General features: G+C 42.0%; 1 protein-coding gene across 8 annotated transcripts in view; it reads left to right on the plus strand.

Moving 5' to 3' along the window:
- Positions 1-2,221: 2,221 nt before the first annotated feature.
- Positions 2,222-15,942, plus strand: part of ARFGAP3 (ARF GTPase activating protein 3) — a 35,293-nt gene continuing 21,572 nt past the window's right edge. Inside the window, exons 1-9 of one of the 8 annotated variants that reach the window (XM_081860970.1) lie at positions 2,222-2,382; positions 5,975-6,093; positions 7,715-7,787; positions 8,815-8,946; positions 11,278-11,361; positions 12,208-12,295; positions 12,759-12,818; positions 13,390-13,434; positions 14,888-14,934. In XM_081860970.1, the coding sequence (XP_081717096.1) occupies positions 2,314-2,382; positions 5,975-6,093; positions 7,715-7,787; positions 8,815-8,946; positions 11,278-11,361; positions 12,208-12,295; positions 12,759-12,818; positions 13,390-13,434; positions 14,888-14,934 (717 nt within the window). In that variant the 5' untranslated portion in view covers positions 2,222-2,313. The remainder of the gene's footprint in view (positions 2,383-5,974; positions 6,094-7,714; positions 7,788-8,814; positions 8,947-11,277; positions 11,362-12,207; positions 12,296-12,758; positions 12,819-13,389; positions 13,435-14,887; positions 14,935-15,942) is intronic. The other 7 variants (XM_081860972.1, XM_081860971.1, XM_081860973.1 and 4 more) reach the window with 7 other exon arrangements.

Raw genomic sequence — 15,942 nt, forward strand, 5'->3', positions numbered from 1 at the left:
TAAGCAATTGCAAAACTGCTTTAGAGATGCAGACTTTGTTCTCCAATGTGCTGCAGGAATAGACAATGCCCATTATCCCAAACCTTTAGCCATGCTGGATGGGGCTGATAGGAGCCCAGTATCTGGAAGGCACCATCCCTGTGCTAACCTCTTAACTCAGATCAACTCTTCCCATGTTTAAACTGACCCATGCTAAATAGTTGCAGGGACGGATTTCAAAGCTCGACCCATTGTTTTCTCCTGCTCCAGAGGGTAGGACCCAAACCAATGGCTTCAAGTTACAAGATCAGAGGTTCAGACTAAATATCTGAAAGAACTTTCTGACGGTAAGAGCTCTTTGACAGTGGAACAAACTCCTCCGGAAGGTGGTGGACTCTCCTTTCATGGGTGTTTTTAAGCAGGAGTGGGGTGGCCATCTACCATGGATGTTGAGATTCCTGTATTGCAGGCGGTTGGACTAGATGACCCTCAGGGTCCCTTCCAACCATACAATTCTGGCTTTTATTTAACATTCATAGTGCACTTACAAACCACACTTAGGACTCGAAATGTGTCCTCATCCTATCTACCCAATTAACTATCAAGAGGGAGGGTAGCGGTTTTGTAACTCCTGCTGATGCTCAAGACACAGCAGGAAATAGCACAGCATGCCAGAAATCTCTCTCTCTTTTTTATAATATTTTATTAAGTTTTACAAAAGAGAAGAATTAACAAACCAACAAAAAACAACAGGTATCACAAAAAGAAGAAAAAACTAAAGAAAAAAAGCACATAAAAAAGCAAACTTAGCATAAAAAAAACTCTCTTTCAAATTTGTAACCTTCAAAACCTTATTTCCATTACTTCCACCCGCCTCCCTTTCTTGTATTCCACTTAAATAGTTAATTCAGCAAGCTCATTCGTTACTCATTTTCATCCTTCATCCCTCCCTTGTACTCTTATTTATCTTGATCACTAGAACCCCTTCGTTTCATTTTCAATGTCCTCAACATTCATATAATTTACAATGTTTTTGTAGGTAGGCTTTAAACTTCTTCCAGTCCTCTAGAAATATCTCAATGCTACCTCAAGCAGCTGCTGTTTAGATTCCCTGTGGAGCTAGTGTTGTAATCGCATTGCACTTTGATACAGACACGCCGATCATCAGCATGTGGACTCCAAAGGTTGACTCCAACAGCAGCAGATACAACAAGCATAATATGTTGTGGAGCTGAATAATTTTTTACTGGCCCAACCCCGAAAGCGGATTTGATAGCTCCTAAAAAGAACCTATTTCCAAGTGCTTCTTAAATGAGCCACTTCTTTATGCCCAATAGTTTTAATGAATCAATGGCCCATTCATTAAATGAGTAAGAGTCTACCGTGGGGGGGAAACAAAGTTGACTTCTAAATTTTTCAGGTACTGTAGAGAGACTTTTTTGGTGCGTAGACCAGACAGGTCTCCATCCCTTGCCCAGGAGGGCCAGATTACCTAATAGGCAGCAGCTTTTCAGGAGCCCTGCAACTATGGGTCAAAATAATACTGATCTAGACAGAAAATTACAATTGAGCTTCAAAATCCAAAAATACATTAATTTGTGAGGGCCCCCCTGAGATTTCGGCTGCCTAGGGGCCTCCACAGAGTCTGGCCCTGTGCCCAGCCAGCTTCTTTTTAGTTTCAGGTCATATCACATCCTGCTTCTTGTCTTATTGGCAAGGAGAAACGAAGCCCAAAAAAGAGCACCTTTATTTTCTTGGATCAGGAAACTATTTTAAAAAAAAGATACTTTCTATTGAGTATAAACTTTTTGCATCTCCTTTGACGGACCATCAATGAAAAGTGAGAAAAGGAAACGGGCATTGGTCCCTTTCCGTTCACTTGTTGAGCGTTCACACGTACATCCGTGTCGCCTTTATTCGCGTGTCTCCTTTATATCCTCGGCCCCCCCCCCCCCGTCGCATTAACCCTCTCCGCGGCTTGCCGCCTTGGCTCGAGGGGAAAGGAACCCCGCCCTCCCGGTCGCCCTAGGCAACGCCAAAGCGCCCAACCGGCTGGCGCGAAGGAAGCCCCGCCCCGCTTCCCGGCCTTCCCAATCCGCGCCCAACAAATCAGCCGTTCCCCGCGACGCTCCTCCGCGGAGCGTGCGTGCGTGGCACGACGTGGGCCTGCGCGCGCCGCGTGGAGGCCCCGCCCCGTTGGCGGGAGCGTGCGAGGCGCGCGCGGGTTGGCCTCCCTCCTCCCTCCCTCCCTCCGTGGCGGCGCTTCTTGAGGCGGCGCTTCTTGGTCGTCGTCGTCGTCGTCGCCTTCTTCTCCGTCGCCTGCCGAGAGGGAGGATGTGCGAGCCCAGCAAGCAAGACATCGGCGCCGTCTTCCGGAGGCTCCGCTCCGTCCCCACCAACAAGGTAAGCGAGCGGGGCGAAGGAGGGAGGCGGGCTGCTTCGCCTCTCCTCCGCTGACCCGTCGCGCGTCTCCGGGGGCTTCGTGGTTTCCCGTCCGGCTGTTTACTTTTGCCTGCAGCCCTGGAGCCGAGGATCTCGGGCCGCCGCTTCCGCAGCAGTGGCGTAGCGTGGGTTGTCAGCACCCGGGGCAAGGCAAGTCATTTGCGCCCCCTAACCCGTGGATTTGCGCCCCCTAACCCGTGGATTTGCGCCCCCTAACCCGTGGATTTGCGCCCCCTAACCCGTGGATTTGCGCCCCCTAACCCGTGGATTTGCGCCCCCTAACCCGTGGATTTGCACCCCCTAACCCGTGGATTTGCGCCCCCTAACCCGTGGATTTGCGCCCCCTAACCCGTGGATTTGCGCCCCCTAACCCATGGATTTGCGCCCCCTAACCCTACCCCCCAGGTGCTGCGCCCGGTGCGGCCGGGCCCCCCCCTGCACCCCCCACGCTACGCCCCTGGGCTGCCCCAAGACATTTTGGTACCCAAGGTGGAACCCAAAACGGCGGAGAGGCCGGGCAAAAGCACAGCGCGCGCGCGCGCGAGGAGAACCAGATCCCACGGAGATCGTGATCCTCGTCGTGATTTCGCCCCTTCGGTGACCATCGCCCGCCCCCCCGCCGCCAGCTTTCCGATCTCCCTCCCCGAAATCGCCTTATCCGCCAGGCGCTTTGCGCTTGCGATCCTAACACCCCGAGCTCCGTAGGGAGCAAGCTCCGTCCCATTAGGCGGGGCTTGCTTTCGCGTAGACGTGGCCAGATTCGTTTCTCTTTTATTTTTTTGCATTTGTTTATTCATTGCCTTGATCGTCCAAAGAGCTCAAAAGTGGTGCACATGGTCCTCCCCCCATTTCATCGTCACAACAACCCTGTAAGGTCGGCCAGGCTAAGAGAGGGAGACTTGGCCCAAGATCAGATCACCCAGTGAGCTTCATGGATGATGTGGGGATTGGAACCCAGGTCTCCCTCTTGCAAAGGACTTGAGGAAGGGGCTGAAATCTTTAAGGGTTTTGCTGCATTCTTTTTGCAGACAGACTTTGGGGGAGTTGCTTTCAGCTTTCTTTTTTCTGCTGCCCAAGGCCAAACGCAAAAGAAAAAAGGGCACATTGATTTACTTGGATCAAGTATAGGGAAACTGGGAAACATAGGGACAGCTGTGTAGGTAGATGTGTCCTTCCTGATTTATATCCATCCATGTATTGTGGAGCTGACGTTGTGATTCATCCTTCGCCTTTTGGAGGCTGAAGTGCATCTGCTTCCTGCCCAGAACTCCTCACTCCTTTTTCTTTGCTGGAATTCATGGCCAAGGTTCTGTCTGCCTTGTCACTGTTGGCAATATTCCTTTAAAGCACAGCATGGAAGGGAGTGAAAACTGATGAGGTGGCTTAAGAACTAGGGCTGTAGTTGATTTTGTCTTTTCCATTTTCTTCTTTGTGAAGAGTGAGTCAGTGACCTTTCAGAATAGGAGGAGCACTGTAATGTGGGCTTTTCCAACAGGCAGTTATTTCTGCGTATTTTCTTCATGTAATTTTGTTTGCTCATTCCTGCACACTCTGACATGACTGTATAATTTTATAATGATCGGTTACGGTGCCCAAAGTCAAGTTACTTTATCTTGTGTTCTGATGGTTTGTGGAAGTATGTGTAAAACAGCATGTTCATTTCAAGCAGTAATTCTGAAGTTGTTCTGAGTTATAACAGATTAATCTACATGGATGATGAAATCATCTTATAAGATGATGACATAGAAATGCTGCAGGGCTGAAACAGGTTCAGGCAAATTGGTTGCTGGCAAGTGGGCTAGCTGAAAATAATTACTGCTCTGTTATAGCTCTTTAGTGATATGTAGATATGATCTTCAGGTTCACAAAGTTCAAATGTTGGATTATAAGGCCACTGTTACTTCAGTCAAGTGGTTTTGAGGTAGCTGTGTGTGGACGTGATCATAACAAGGAGGATTTGGAATTCAGATGCTGCCAAATGGATAAAAGTAACATGTTCTTCTGGTACCTTGGTAGGTGCTCTGAAGTCTTACAGTTTGAAAACTAGGTTGTATATTGTTCTGGATCATATTAATGTTTGTTAATGGGTCTGTTCATGTGCACATGTTAAGAGGTGTCAGATGGTGACAGTTATCCTAGTGAATGTTTTTTGTTTGTATAAATCAAGAGTGGATATCAATTCTATGTATAGTAATTTGGAGAATGCCTACTGTGTTCTGGATGCTTAACTCCCAGTTAAGTGTGCATAGAATTGCAGCCCTAGACATGTTGGGCTTCTTTTGTACAGTGTTCTGATAGGTGACCTAATAAAGAGATAGACCATATAGTCCGAAGCAGCTAGCTGACGGTCTTCCACCTGCAGGTGCAGTCTTAGAAACTCAGATATATAAACTAGGTGCCAAGTGGCTCCTTAAACCAAGATTACAGTTGTCAAAACGGAATGTCTAATTGCCATTTTTGGGCAAGACGGCTCTAAAGTCTCATTTTTCAAATGATAGACTGACTGTGATTGATTATTAGTTAAGGTAGGTAAAGGTAAAGGATCCCTAGACGGTTTAAGTCAAGTCCAATTCGACTATGGGGTGCGGCGCTCAACTCCGCTTTCAGGCCGAGGGAGCCAGCGTTCGTCTGCAGGCAGCTTTCTGGGTCATGTGGCGAAGATGACTAAAGTGTTTCCAGCTCATGGAGCACCATGATGCGTGCCAGAGCGCATGGAAACACTTTAATGTCCTGCTGCAGTAGTACCTATTTATCTACATGCACTGGTATGCTTTCAAACTGCTAGACTGGCAGGAGCTGGGACAAAACAACAGGAGCTCACCCTGTCACACAGATTCGAACTGCCAACCTTATGGTCAGCAAGCCCAAGAGGCTCAGTAGTTTAGACCACAGCACTACCTGTGTATCCATCAGTTAAACATCTGGCTAATTAAGATGGAAACCTTGAGCTAGGTTAAAAGCATTGAGAACCTGAAGACAAGTCACTTGATTCAAGGACAGTCCTCATATATATTGGCCTATCCCTACCTATTTTTCTTAATGGTGACACAGACCATTCATAACATGAGAATATTCTTCACAACTGTGAGCTGGGCAGTGGGGTGGGGTAATTGAAGACAACAACTATAATGTTGTTCACTGCTCCCGCTCAGGCTGAACAGAAAAAGTATTTTGGTTCCTGAAATTTATTCAGATTGTGCAGATAAAATAGAACTGATAGAATTCTACAGGATGGAGTATTAGTGTGTGAAAACAGGCAAGATCCAAGGATCCCCAGGCATGCACCTCCAGGTGGTAGAGATGTCAGGCACCACCCTGGCACCCAGGAACCTTCACTTGGTCAAACTGGCTGATAGGACCAAAATGTGCCTGCTGCCCAGTTAATTTCAAAGACCGTAGGTACACTAGAAGTTACATCAAGGCAACCAACTTTTTGCCTTACTTCAGCTCATTTGCTGGAGTAATTTAGAGCTATTTATTCTGCAGGTCTCACACTGTGGTTCAGATGCTTACTTGTCACTATATGCTATACACTTTTTGTATTGTTTTCTAGATATGCTTCGACTGTGGAGCGAAAAACCCAAGCTGGGCAAGCATAACATATGGTGTTTTCCTGTGTATTGACTGCTCAGGGACTCATCGATCACTTGGGGTTCACTTGACTTTCATTCGGTAAGGAATTTGCATGATGTTTTAGGATTGAGGATGCTTTTTCTGCGTTACTGCATTTGTCTGACTTTCTCCCATATTTGTAAGTAAAAGGATTGTTCATCTTGTGTGCCTCTTTTATACAACACCTGTCATCAAAACAGTGGACGGAGGCAATTTTCAGCAATGTCTTCCCTCCGCTACTGCCTATAGTGCCACCATAAATCTACTCTGGAGGGCCTTCTGTTGACAGAGGGAAAGCATTGAATCCCACCCTCAGAATGCTACTTTGGCATCAATAGTAGATACAGGAGAATTTCTTTGGTGTGGTTCCCAAGGAGTGGTTAAGATCTGAAAATTGCTCTTTCAATATCAAGACAGTTGCCTTTTGGATCAGACCTGAAATTCTGGATACGGTTTAACCTGGCTTTTGTTGTGCTGACTTGTTTTCTTACTGCTTTTACCTTAACCTTTAGTGGTGCAACAATGAAGCTGCTAGAACAGTTGCAAAGCTAAGCAGAGTCCACTATACAGTGGTGCCTCGCAAGACGAAATTAATTCGTTCCGTGAGTTGTTTCGTCTTGCGATTTTTTCGTCTTGCGGAGCGCGGATTCCCTGGGTATTAACGGTTGTAAGAAAAAGGAAACAAGCTCGCAAGACGTTTCCGTCTTGCAAAGCAAGCCCATAGGGAAAATCGTCTTGCGAAGCAACTCAAAAAACGAAAAACCCTTTCGGTCTTGCATGTTTTTCGTCTTACGAGGCATTCGTCTTGCGAGGTACCACTATAGTTTCAAATAGGATGGGAACCAACTTGCTGGGATCAGACTAGATGAGCCTTGGGGGGCCCTTCCAACTCTACAATTCTATGGTGATATTGTGTTAACTGTTTTAAATGGTTTCTTGGATAGTCTGAAACAGTGGAATCTGAATTATATAAACATACTTTTGTTGAAATTATTGGATTTTTCCATTTTACCATTGAGATGAAACGTTTATATTTTTATTAAATTGAAGTGGTTTTAAATATAAACAAAGATTTGATTGCCTTCAGCTTTACTGTGAATGTTGCAGTCTGAGGGTTGTGCATTAGAAAACTGCAATCATGTGTTTACATTTTAGAATTTAACATTTATGAGTCATATATCTGATACTGAATATCACAATCTTTATTTACTTTACCAACCAATCCCCTGTGTCATGTTGGTGGTTGAGCTTCATACTTTGAATACTGAATATTAGAACAGCTTTCCTAAAGATTGGTTGGTTCTGTTTACAGGAGCTAGAATGCCAAGAAGTATAAATGGAAGTTTCCCTTTTTAGATGACTGTGCCACATAATTGGCAATTTTGTATTTTGGCTTTAAAGACTCAATTTTTTTAAAAAAGGTAATTCATCTGAATATCCTCCGAAGCATATGCAGCCATGGGAATAAGAAAGTGCACCCTCTTTGTATTCTGTGGTTTTATATGTGAGCACATAATAACAATCATCTGTTCCTTAGCAGGTCTAAAAAATAGGTAAATACAGCATATTACACAGTGTCATGATTTATTTAACGGCAACAAAAAAGTTTTGCTTCAAGATTTTGTTGGGAAATAATGGTTAGAAAAGTTCTCAATTTTTTTCTTTTTTAAAATTTTGGTAGGTCTACAGAATTAGATTCTAACTGGTCATGGTTTCAGCTGAGATGTATGCAAGTTGGAGGAAATGCTAATGCTGTAAGTTTATTTGTGAAGTTGAGTTTTTACTCCCTGAACGGTTTCATATCATTCATATTTTGCAGAAGCTCTCTCTCTCTCTCTGTTATTTTTGTGGGTGCAAAAGCTGCACCCACTTTTTAATTTAAACCTGAGTGGTTAATCTGTAGCCTTTCAGATGTTACTGGGCTAAATTCCCACCAGTCCCAGTCAGTGGTTCAGCAGCATCTGGAGAACCACAGATTAGTCACCCCTGATTTATGTATATAATTCTACCCCATTTATTTAACAACAAAGTGTTCCCAGAACAGCAAGCAATACTGTACTGAACACAAAATTCTACTTCTGAGAATCCTGCCTTCTTTCTTTGTTTACAAGGAAGTTTCTATTCCTTATGGATGCAAACATATGCTTGAAAATATATGAACAATGCCTGCTGACATCTGGGGTTATTTTCTCATTGATATGTTCTGTGTTCTAGAAAAACCAGAATACATTATCAGCAGCAGAATCAACTGCAGAATCAGAAACTTTAATTTTGCGCAATTTATACAGGTTATAGAATTTGGATTGCCTGTGTACACTTTTTAAAATAATGCTTGAGTGCATGCAATCTTTCTTATGGCTACTTGATTTTCTCATGCTCCTGATATTTACTCCAAACGTGTATGTATTATATATGTTTTATTACTTGTATTTTAGCATGTTGTTCTCATTAACTTTGTTTTCTTGCTAAAATCTTATTTCTTTTCTTTTTTGGCTGCAACCTGTATTTGGTTGACCAATAAATTTTGATTTGATTTGATGTTTGAATATTTGATATTTGAATTTACACTCAGATGGAAAATACGTAAATGCTATAGAAAAATGCTACAGCTTTCATCTCATTGTATACATACAAGGATTCTTGATAATGTTCACCCACCCTAACATAGCATAACGCAAACATAAAATACATTTGCTTTAACTTTAAGTAATAAATCCACTCTCAATGCTTTTAAAAATACACACATTGTCTTTCTTTAATGTACTCTTGTTTTTTTTGTAGTCTGCATTTTTCCACCAACATGGTTGCACCACAAGTGACACCAATGCTAAGTATAGCAGTCGTGCTGCTCAACTTTACAGGGAAAAAATTAAGTCGCTTGCAGCTCAGGCAACACGGAAGTATGGTACTGATGTAAGTGATCTGCACTCTACCTCATTCATTGATTCTTGTTTTTACTTTCTTGTTAGACCACTGTTGTATTTCCAGGAAATCTAATGTTTATAAAGCTGATATGCAACCAATCACATAGTGTTCAGACATTTGCTTAGCTCTTTAAGAATGTTGCAGTAATGAGGAAAGATGGAAGATGCTGTATCAATTAATATCATGGCTTCCGTCATCTCTTTGGTGCATTCTGTCACCTCTGTAGCATTTAGGCATAGTTCTGGCACCTCTTTTTCTAGAAAAAAAAGCCCTGATTAATACTAATCACTTAAATTGTATTTCCAGTGTGCTTTGCATTCCTGAACAGATTATTACAAAAAATTGGGGGGGGGGGGAATCCCACTACCATATTTTCACTGAAATGAAATATTTTTGGCCCCAATTATCAGCCTGTCATCACTTGGCATGTTGCCTTACTGCACCAACTACAATCTTGTTCATCATACAGTTTCACCAAAGTTGCAGAAGTGTTTATGTTGGGGTACAGTACCTGTATAATTAATACATTACCTGTGCAATCAGAGGAGGTTTAATATGTTCACCAACATAAAGTGTGACCAAGAGGTTCGCAGATTTCGTATGAACTGTGAAACATATTTTATAAAAGTCAAAATAAATCTTCTCTGGAGGGTTGGAATGAGAGGAAGATGAAGTTCTGTTGCACAAGTGGAAGTCAATTCAAGCAACATTGAATTGCACCCTAAGCAGTGTTCAAAATTCACCAGGCGCATTGCATCTGGCTATTGGCCACTTGTGACCAAGTGAAGATGCCCAGGCGGCAGGATGGCACATGGTGTCTCCACCATCTGGAGCTGCATTCCTGGGGATCCTTGGGTCTGGACTGTTTTCACACACAATCAGAATGAATTTCAGGAACCAAAATTTGTATGGAAAAATATGACTTTGAAGCCACCCGGCCCTGAAATGACTGTCACCTGGTTTAAGGAGCCGTTTGGCATCTAGTTTCTAACACTGTCTTGCAGCCCTTGAAAAAGTAGCTACCTAATCTTTACTGCAGAGGTATGAAATCTTTTTCTGTCCAAGGGCCCTCATTCCTTCTTGGTCAAATTTTTGGAGGCTGCGTAGAAAAGTGGGCAATAAATGTCAGTCTGACCTTTGTACAGTAGGCTGTGTTCCAGCCCTGCAAGCCAGAGGTTGACATAAACACCCTGCAAATCCCGCCCCACCTCCACCCAAGGAAATGAAGAGACATTCTCATTATTCAAGGAGACATATGGTAGGTGTGGAGCATGGCTGCTAAAGAGTGGGGCCTGGGGAGCGTTCCACAGAGACTACAATAAAAACCCTGTTCCTGGCTGTTTGTGGTTTGCACTTGCTTAAAAAAACAATAAAATAATCTGACTGGATATCAACGGGTATGTGGAATTTATTATGCAATTATAATGTATTTATAGTCCTCATCTAATCACTCTTATGTTAATCTGATGCACTGAACATATTTAAAATTAATGACAACTTATATAGGTTTGAAATATTTTTTCTGTTTTTCTGACCTTAGTTACTTCTATTAACTGTATTTTATATGAGGCCATTAAATGTAATATTTATCTTCACATCTGTGTGACTTTATGGAAGTCTACACTTTGTTCTGCAGAGTGGAGCTCCCTTCATATGATGAATATGTGAAAAGGACTACAGCTGCCTATAGGAAACAGTAGAGAAATTGAGCATTTTAGCTTAGCTATGATTGGGTAGCAGCAGTATGTTTTCCCACCCCCCAAGGCATACAAAGAGGTATGCCTGTCTTTGGCTTTGAATATAAACCTGGAAGTTTCCTATCTGGGCAATACAATGGTCTACTCTAGTATTGATTTTCTGTGGCTCTTGGAAGTCTATGGAACTGTGTTCTTTCTTGAATTGTTTTCTTTTGATTTATAAAAGTACATTTCTCTATACCTAGGGAAATCCCAAGTGTCTAGAATCTGTGTGACCTTATTTTTGGGTAGCCTTGTGTCAGTTTCAAGCTGAGGACCCAAATTTGCTGTCAGAGGGCATGGTGATGCTGAAAGAATTTGAGAACTGCTGAATTTTCATTGGAGCATATGAATGCCAGTGTAAATTGTCTGGAGCTTAGGAGCCATCAGATTTTGAATGCTTACATTAACTGTATCCATTGCAACATTTCCAATAGGTCTTGCACTCCTGTATGTTTGCCTTCGTTTCAAAGACTAGTCCCGTGTGATGCCTTTATGAAACTGTCTGTACATGCTGTTGATTATGCCTAAAACATACATTGTTGAGGGAACATCTTGAGATGACATGCTGTGTTTGTTCTAGTTGTGGATAGATGGCAGTGGAGCCCCTCCTCTATCACCACAAGAAAAAGAGGACGACTTCTTTGCATCTCACGTTACTCCTCGGGTATAGAATAAGTTGAATTTTGCTTCTTAAGTCTCTGGTATTTCTCAAGCAGCAAAGTTTCAGTATCTGTTCTGGCCCATGCATGGATGTACAGTAAACGTCCCATCTATTGTCTTGAGAGGGCAATGGATCCATGCTCTTCCTGGCCACCACAACCAAGAGTGGGAGGGTGGGGACTAGTCACAGATCAAAGGCAATGCAGTGTTGTCCCTGTGTTGGCATGAGCTGCCTCTGTTCAGCAGCAGAATAGATGATGTCACTAGTTTATGCCAACACAACATTGCACTTACTACAGTTGACCATAGTGGTAGGTGGCAGTTTAGTCCTTGCTCTCCCACTCTGCACTGGTGACCAGATGTGCATCCAGCATCCCCCGCTTCGGTCTGATTGAGTAATATGTGACCTGCCATGTAATGTTAAATCTGAAAGTGCATCACTTTTTATCAGTCTTGTGACAATGATTGCTATCAGTTACTGTTTATACAAAATACAACACTTTGTAATCAAGTTTACATTGATTTTAAATAATGTTTGTAGGGTTGTTGAATTTACGGAATTGGCAGTTGTCTTATCTAATTCTGTAACTTTATGTAAATGAGTGAAAATACTCTAGTGACAAGTTATGGTAGAACTATTTGGATCCTTTACTTTTGTCTCGTAGATGATTCATAATTTTTCTTACTGAAAAAATGTAGGTGTGAAATTTTAGATGTCTTAAATGTGTGTCTATAATTTTCATGACGGCATAAACATTGGGATTAACCAGTGTCTTAGCTACTTCAGTTTTGGGGTTACTTTGGGCTTATTCCAAATAGAGAGTAGTAACAAATTTTTCCTTTTCTGCAGGTTATCAACACAGAATGGGAGTTATCACATCAGGAGACAAGTACTCTAAAACAGACTTCTCTAGAAAATGATTCAGAAAGCAAAGAAGGTACCATTTGAAGAGGAGAGACAGAGTTTTTAGACTAAAGTTTAGCATTCTTGGCTACTGCTTAGTCTTGTGTGGCCCTTTTATAATATTGCTGCACATGCAATAATGATAGATGCTAAAAAGCAGGCACCTGTGTTTAACAAACTTCTGCAAAAGGGGAATGGCTTATGGTGCTTTATGAATAGCCAGTTCTATTGTCACTGCATCTGAAGCACAACTTCAAACATGATAGAAATGCAGCATAGTTTCAAAAATCTGTTGCCACTTTCACGTTGTAATCCATTTGCAGTTCCAACTTCTTAATACTGTGATTAATTTATTTTTCCGGTGAAAAAAGTTCACAGAGAGTGGAAGTTCGGGATGGGGGACATGAGTGTGTGTCTGTGGGGGGAAATCTCTCTAGTAAGGTATTTTGGAATATTCTAAAATGGACTATTTGTGCTTAATGTTTTTATATATCTAGAAGATCCTGAACATGGACCAAGTGTTGATTGCCTTAGTGTCTCGCCACAAGCTTCATTAGGTAATCAGTCCAAAACAGTCCTGTGTGTTTTAATGTGTACATGTTTGAAGTGAGTTTGGTTTGGGAAAAGCAGTGCAAATTTTGCACTGAGCCTTTAGTGACTGGCACCAGAGCCAGCACAGTATCTAGGTACGGACAGTATTGAAGTGCATCTAAATGTGCCCTTTTGCTCCATTCATGGTGCTTATTTCTCTTCTGAGAAATGTAATGTGATAAAGGCCTCCTGAGCCTGTCACAGGTCAGAATGTATGTGGGGGATTGCATATTTGAATGCTCCTCCATGATGAATCCTTTCATATAGAAAACCAACACATCTGGCAAAAACAGGCTAGCTTGTTATAAGTCTTGGCATCTGTAACATAGGGGAGTTTAGACCTGTAAATTTCCCCAGCTGTAGTCTGGAATAGTGCAGTCCTTCGAAGACAGTATCATATACTTAACCCCCTCCCTGCCCTGCAATAGTTTGGCCTTTAGGGTCCAGCAGTTGCCATGTACTATAAATTCTGTTGTTTATTTAAAACCTTGATCTTTTTAGTTAGTGATGTGTGTTTGTTTTTATCTCTTATTTTAGCCAACTCGGAGAATGTAAATGCTTCAGGCACCACACATAGCAAAGGTGACCGTGGATCTTTTTAAATATCCTGTTTGACTGCTTGAGTTTCCACATTTAGGACTTCCGTGGAATAGAGCATTATAACAGTTTTCTTAGCTTCTTATACCAATTTAAGCAAATGTATCACCCTCTAGCAAATTCATTTTTTGTTTTTTATTTTGAGAAAGTAATAAGAATAAATAAATAAGAATAAAAATATGCACCCCACCACCGAGACCATTCCATTGTAACTATCCAGCCTCCCAAAATTTCAACACCTCTTGCGATGGTTTGACCCCTTTCTGTTTTAACAGTACAAATTCTACAAACACCTTCCAACCTCTAACAATTTAAACATACATTTCTTAAACATCTTGAATAGCCTCTTGACCATTTAATACTTCAGTATTTGAGGTATTAAGCTGGCATCAGTCTGGAGATCCTCACATATAGGAGTGGTTTGCATCCTTAATTCTGTGAATGTGGATCTTCTTTTATTCAACAAACAGATAATTGACAATTTCAGCTCTGGGAACATAAGAAAAGATTTGCTGCATGGGGCCAAAGGCCTATGCAGTTCAGAATCCTTTTTCTCACAGTGCCAGTCAGAAGCCTCTTGGAATCCCCACAAGCAGAATATGAGGGCAGTCTCCTCTTGTTCCCTAGCAACATGCTGTCACTGATTCTGGAGGTAGTATGCAACCTTCATGGCTAGTCACCTCATGATTTTGTCTCTTCCTTTTAATAAGAGCGTAAGAAAAACTATTGGCGTGGGGAAGGGTCCAGTCCTCCTCTTAGCGCTAATTAGATCACTCTTCCCGAGTATTGCTCTTAAGGTGTATCAACTGGTTTAATGTCTGCTGGTTTAGATTTATGACCCAAAATTCTATTCTGAAACTTTGAGTTGAAGGGTGGAATCTAAATGCGTTAGAGAGAGGAAGATTTTGTTCTTTAGGTACTTTGTTCTTTAAAAGCACACTTTCCCTAAGCTATTTTTTGGAGATGGCATATAAGTTATTAACTGGTTTCTTAATTTGTGCCTAGTGTCTTGATTCCCTCCCCATTCTGCCCTAGGGCATATAGTTTGTTCATACTTCTGTACCGTGTGTGTGTGTGTGTGTGTGTGTGTGTGTGTGTAAAAGTGTGTAAAATCTGACAACTTTGGTTAAGTATCAAGGAGCTATGCTTGTCAGTTGAACAACTTCTCTGAATTGCTATATCCTTCGCCCTTTGTGAATTTGGTAGTTCACAGAAATGTATTTGTTTATACTGTAGCTAATATTTTAATGTTGAAAATAAGACATTTCATACTACACTGTACTGCTAATTTCCTTATTAATGAAACTGCTGTATTTCAGTTAAGGAAAATAAAGGGGGAAGTTTGCTGATACATTATGCTTTTGTGTAGATTGTTGTTAAGACCATTAGCATGCTCAAAAAATACAGATCATAACAAAATATGTGTTGAACTTTCCAGAGGCCAGCTCAATGATAAAGAAGAAGCCAAATCAAGTAAGAAAGGGGGTAAGTGATTCGGTGCCATGTTTTCTTCTGTTAATGGTGTTGTAAATTAGCTTTCTCCATAGGATCTATGTTGCAGTTTTGTACACTGCCGTTTGTCTTTAGGTAAAAGCTATAAAACACCAAAATAAATTTTAAAATCCGTAATAAATATTGGGACTCCTGCCCAAAAGAAGTACTGCATGCATGTAGTCCTCTTCTCAAAAGCCGATTATCATTTTCATTAGCTACAGTGGTACCTTGGGTTAAGTACAGTGGTGCCTCGCAAGACGAAATTAATTCGTTCCGTGAGTTGCTTTGTCTTGCGATTTTTTCGTCTTGCGGAGCGCGGATTCCCCTGTTATTAACGGCTTTAAGAAAAAGGAAGCAAACTCGTAAGACGTTTTCGTCTTGCGAAGCAAGCCCATAGGGAAATTCGTCTTGCGAAACACCTCGAAAAACGGAAAACCCTTTTGTCTAGCGAGTTTTTCGTCTTGCGAGGCATTCGTCTTGTGGGGCACCACTGTACTTAATTTGTTCCGGAGGTCCGTTCTTAACCTGAGACTGTTCTTAACCTGAAACACCACTCAGCTAATGGGGCCTCCTGCTGCTGCCACGCCGCTGGAGCACAATTTCTGTTCTCATCCTGAAGCAAAGTTCTTAACCCGAGGTACTATTTCTGGGTTAGCGGAGTCTGTAACCTGAAGCGTATGTATGTAACCTGAAGCGTATGTAACCCGAGGTACCACTGTATTTGGCATGGAAGAGAGACTGGATCCAGCTCTCTAGTCCCCTTTTAAAGAGCAGATTTAAGGGGCTTCCAGCTTTGTTTGTTTACTTAAAGACTATACATATAGAGACCCAGCTGAGGATTCACACTCAGGCTCAGTTCTTCATGTATGTAGGAATATGTATGCTGAAGCATTGCGTTGGAATAAAGGAGTGATCCATTTGCAGGAGGTATTTCTGCAGTTATATAGCACCCTAGATGACTTTTGTATCTTGGTAACAGAGTACATTTGTTCTATCTGT

The sequence above is a fragment of the Podarcis erhardii genome (assembly GCF_964252035.2).
Source record: "Podarcis erhardii genome assembly, chromosome: 5".
Lineage (NCBI taxonomy): Eukaryota > Metazoa > Chordata > Lepidosauria > Squamata > Lacertidae > Podarcis > Podarcis erhardii.